Source organism: Alligator sinensis, unplaced genomic scaffold (genome assembly GCF_000455745.1).
Source record: "Alligator sinensis unplaced genomic scaffold, ASM45574v1 scaffold170_2, whole genome shotgun sequence".
NCBI classification, from domain to species: domain Eukaryota; kingdom Metazoa; phylum Chordata; order Crocodylia; family Alligatoridae; genus Alligator; species Alligator sinensis.
In genome coordinates this window covers 1,053,011-1,055,982 of record NW_005842290.1, presented here as the reverse complement: position 1 = coordinate 1,055,982, position 2,972 = coordinate 1,053,011, and the positions used below count along the sequence as shown (strand labels likewise).

At 48.0% G+C, this 2,972-nt stretch overlaps 1 protein-coding gene across 1 annotated transcript in view; it reads left to right on the top strand.

The window, feature by feature from the left end:
* LOC102387948 (fatty acyl-CoA hydrolase precursor, medium chain-like) overlaps window positions 1–2,972 on the top strand; it is a 19,781-nt gene that overhangs the window by 9,221 nt on the left and 7,588 nt on the right. The window contains 3 exon segments of the mRNA XM_014522038.2: window positions 1–40; window positions 2,168–2,275; window positions 2,758–2,898. The exon segment at window positions 1–40 is cut by the window's left edge and continues 10 nt beyond it. Coding sequence (XP_014377524.2) covers window positions 1–40; window positions 2,168–2,275; window positions 2,758–2,898 — 289 coding nt within the window.

The following is a 2,972-nucleotide window of genomic DNA, read 5'->3' as shown; positions in this document are numbered from 1 at the left end:
TCCTACCATGTTTAGTTTGCATCCTGAAGCAATCGCTAAGGTATGTTATGCCCATTCTTATTATGTTACTAAAGCAGGGATCCTGGTTTTCTCCGGTTAAAAATCACAAATTCTCTGATGAAAACCCCCCCAAAATCTGTTACTCCCCACCCACAGCCCCCCATACCCTCAGCCCTGCTGGAGGGGGGCCTCAGCTGCCAAGGCTACAGAACAAGGGATCCAGGGTCACAGCCCCTTGCCCCCCACAGCAGCACCCAAGCCCTGGCTGTCACCCATGAGAGGCAGCAGCTGCTGCAGCAGAGCAGAGCGAGGTGCCCAGCTCCCTCTTCCTGTGGCCAGAGCAGATCCCGTGGTGGGAGTCGATGTGGGCTGCCCAATACGGGCTCAGGTTCCTGGCCCTGCTGCCATCCTCCTGGGGCCTCTGTGGCACAGAGGGCAGGACCCAACCCAGCCCAGCAGAGCAGGGCCAAGTGGGGAAGCTCGGTGCCATCTCTGTAAGCCCTGTACTGTCATGGCGAAGTGCCTCCTGCCTGCCTGGTAGCAGCGGGAGGCACAAGTCCATGCCACCACCCCAGCTGCTGCCAGGTGGGCAGGAGGCACTTCACCATGGCAGCATGGGGCTCGCACTGGTGGCACCGAGCTTCCCTGCCTGGCCCTACTCTGTCCTGCCACGCTAACTTCCACCCGCTGGGCTGCAGAGACCCGGGGGGGGCGGGCAGCAGAGTGGGGAGCTGGAGCCACAGTGGGCAGCCTGCACTCACCCCCACTCCAAACCTGGGGGGCATGTGCCCCCCATTCCCCACCAGGAGTGCATGCAGCAGCAGGGAGCCAGCCCCCTGCCCCCCCCAGACGAGCCACCCATGGCTCTGTCCCTCTCCCTGCCCAGCCCCTGTGGCTGCACACATGGACCCAGGCCCCAAGCCCCATGCAGTGCTTCAGCTGGGCAGCAGCCCCAGCCCCAGCGCTGCCCAACTCCCTCCCTCACTATGGGGCCCTCAATCCTGCACCCAACTTACCTGTGGGAGCTGCTCTCCAGGCTGCCTGGCAGCCATGTGCATATATACACGCACATATGTGCATGGTGTCCTCTGCCTGACCATCCTCCTCCTGCTCCCCCCAGCCCCTTGCAGGCTGAAAATCTGCCAGCCTGTGAGGGGAAAATGCATCTGTTCCCGCATTTTTCTCATTTAAAGGAGAAGACCTGGGTTTTACTGCATTTTTCCATGGCAAACAGAAAACCTGGATCCCTGGTAATCATGCTGGCATTGTTTGCAGGGCACAGTCTACCCTGTCAGTTCTGTTTCATTTTAGCTGAGTCAATATTTTGTTTTTAAATGAGATTTTTCAAAGGTTTTTTTATAGGATGTATGCTGCAATCTATTCCACCCAGATCAGATTCTAGTCTTTGCAACTTGCAGATTATTTTCTAAGAAAAAAACTGAATTCTTCCTCCTCTGAGACATTCCTCCATTCCACCCCATTCTGTTTGGCTATAGAACATAGTACCGTATGCATTATCCTTTTTTTCTTGTACCCTCTTTCTTTCCACATTGAATTCTTGAGCATCAGGAGATAATTTTGTTCCAGTGAAACAGGAGGATGCTATATTTTAATTGTTCACTAATTCTGTTGTATTGGCCCAGTCTCAGTATTTTTTAGAACAGCATGTCAAGTAATTCTTTGTTTCTTACACAAAGAAGAAAGAGCAGCCAGGAAATTCAGAGGGATGCGTAATGCCATTGATCACACAAGATGCTCAGTTGTATGAGTGCAGAATGCTAGGCTTGGCTCTGAATTTCTTGGATTTATTTTTTTTTCTTTGTAGTTTCTTTGCTTATTTAAATAAGCTAGTATTTTTCAAGGACATTTAGTCTCTGGTTTAAATTACAGATCTGAGCTGCTTTGTAAAACACAGGCAGCTAATGTATTAAACCATGAGAGGCATTTTTAAAAGCACTATGTAAGACTAATCCCATTTAAAACAGGCCATCTCCTAAACACTTCTGCAGATCGTATCCTAGACTTTCCTGTGCATGTAGTTATAAAGAAACTGATATACATCAGACATTGGTTACACAAATTCCAGAGCCTGTCCCCAAATAACACTTTCATTTACATCAGAATCTAATAGTTGTTTGCTGATCTAATGTTGTTTGAATAATTGCAGATGGTCGCTAACATATCTGGCTGTGAGACCATGAGTTCAGCTGCAATGGTTCACTGCCTGAGGAAGAAGCCTGAGGAAGAAATTATTTTAAAATATCAGCTGCAAAAGGTAGGGGGTGATATAGGGGATAAGTCCATTTCAGGTAGCTACAGGTGGCTGTTAACAGAGGGGCAGGGGCAGCTTCTGAGTGAGTTAGTGGAGCATAGCCTCATAGGTACTGTGATTGCCAGCGGAGAAAAGTGAATTTAAGGATAGCTCTGGGATTGGACATGCATAAGTTAAGTCTTTTTTCAATTTTGCTGGTTAAATCCAGTTTCACATTTGGCTTTTTATGTCTTAGACTTCAAAGGAAATGCTTTGAAATCCTCGCTCTAGGTGCTCTGATTCCTTGATTGTGCTGTGCAAGTCAAATTCAGCCACTGTGAAAACAGTTGTAATGGCATGACATCTACCATTGTGCTTAATCGGGCCCAGCATCTTCTTTTCTCTTGTCACAATGAATCATATTAGCTTGATTTCTTGGTAGAAGCTTCCACGTGGAAAGCAGTAACAGCATGACAAATAAATGCTTTTGCTTTTCTCTCTTCCAGGAAATCCCATTTATCCCTGCTGTTGTAGATGGCGTTTTTATTCAGAAGAACCCTGAAGACCTAATGGCTGCAAAAGAGTTCAGTGCTGTTCCATATATAATAGGAATAACTAACCATGAATACGGCTGGTTCATTCCTTACGTAAGAGATTTCTGATAGCTTTGCACAGCTGTCTGCATGAACTGTTGCATTAAACCAGGGTAACACTTTCTTTC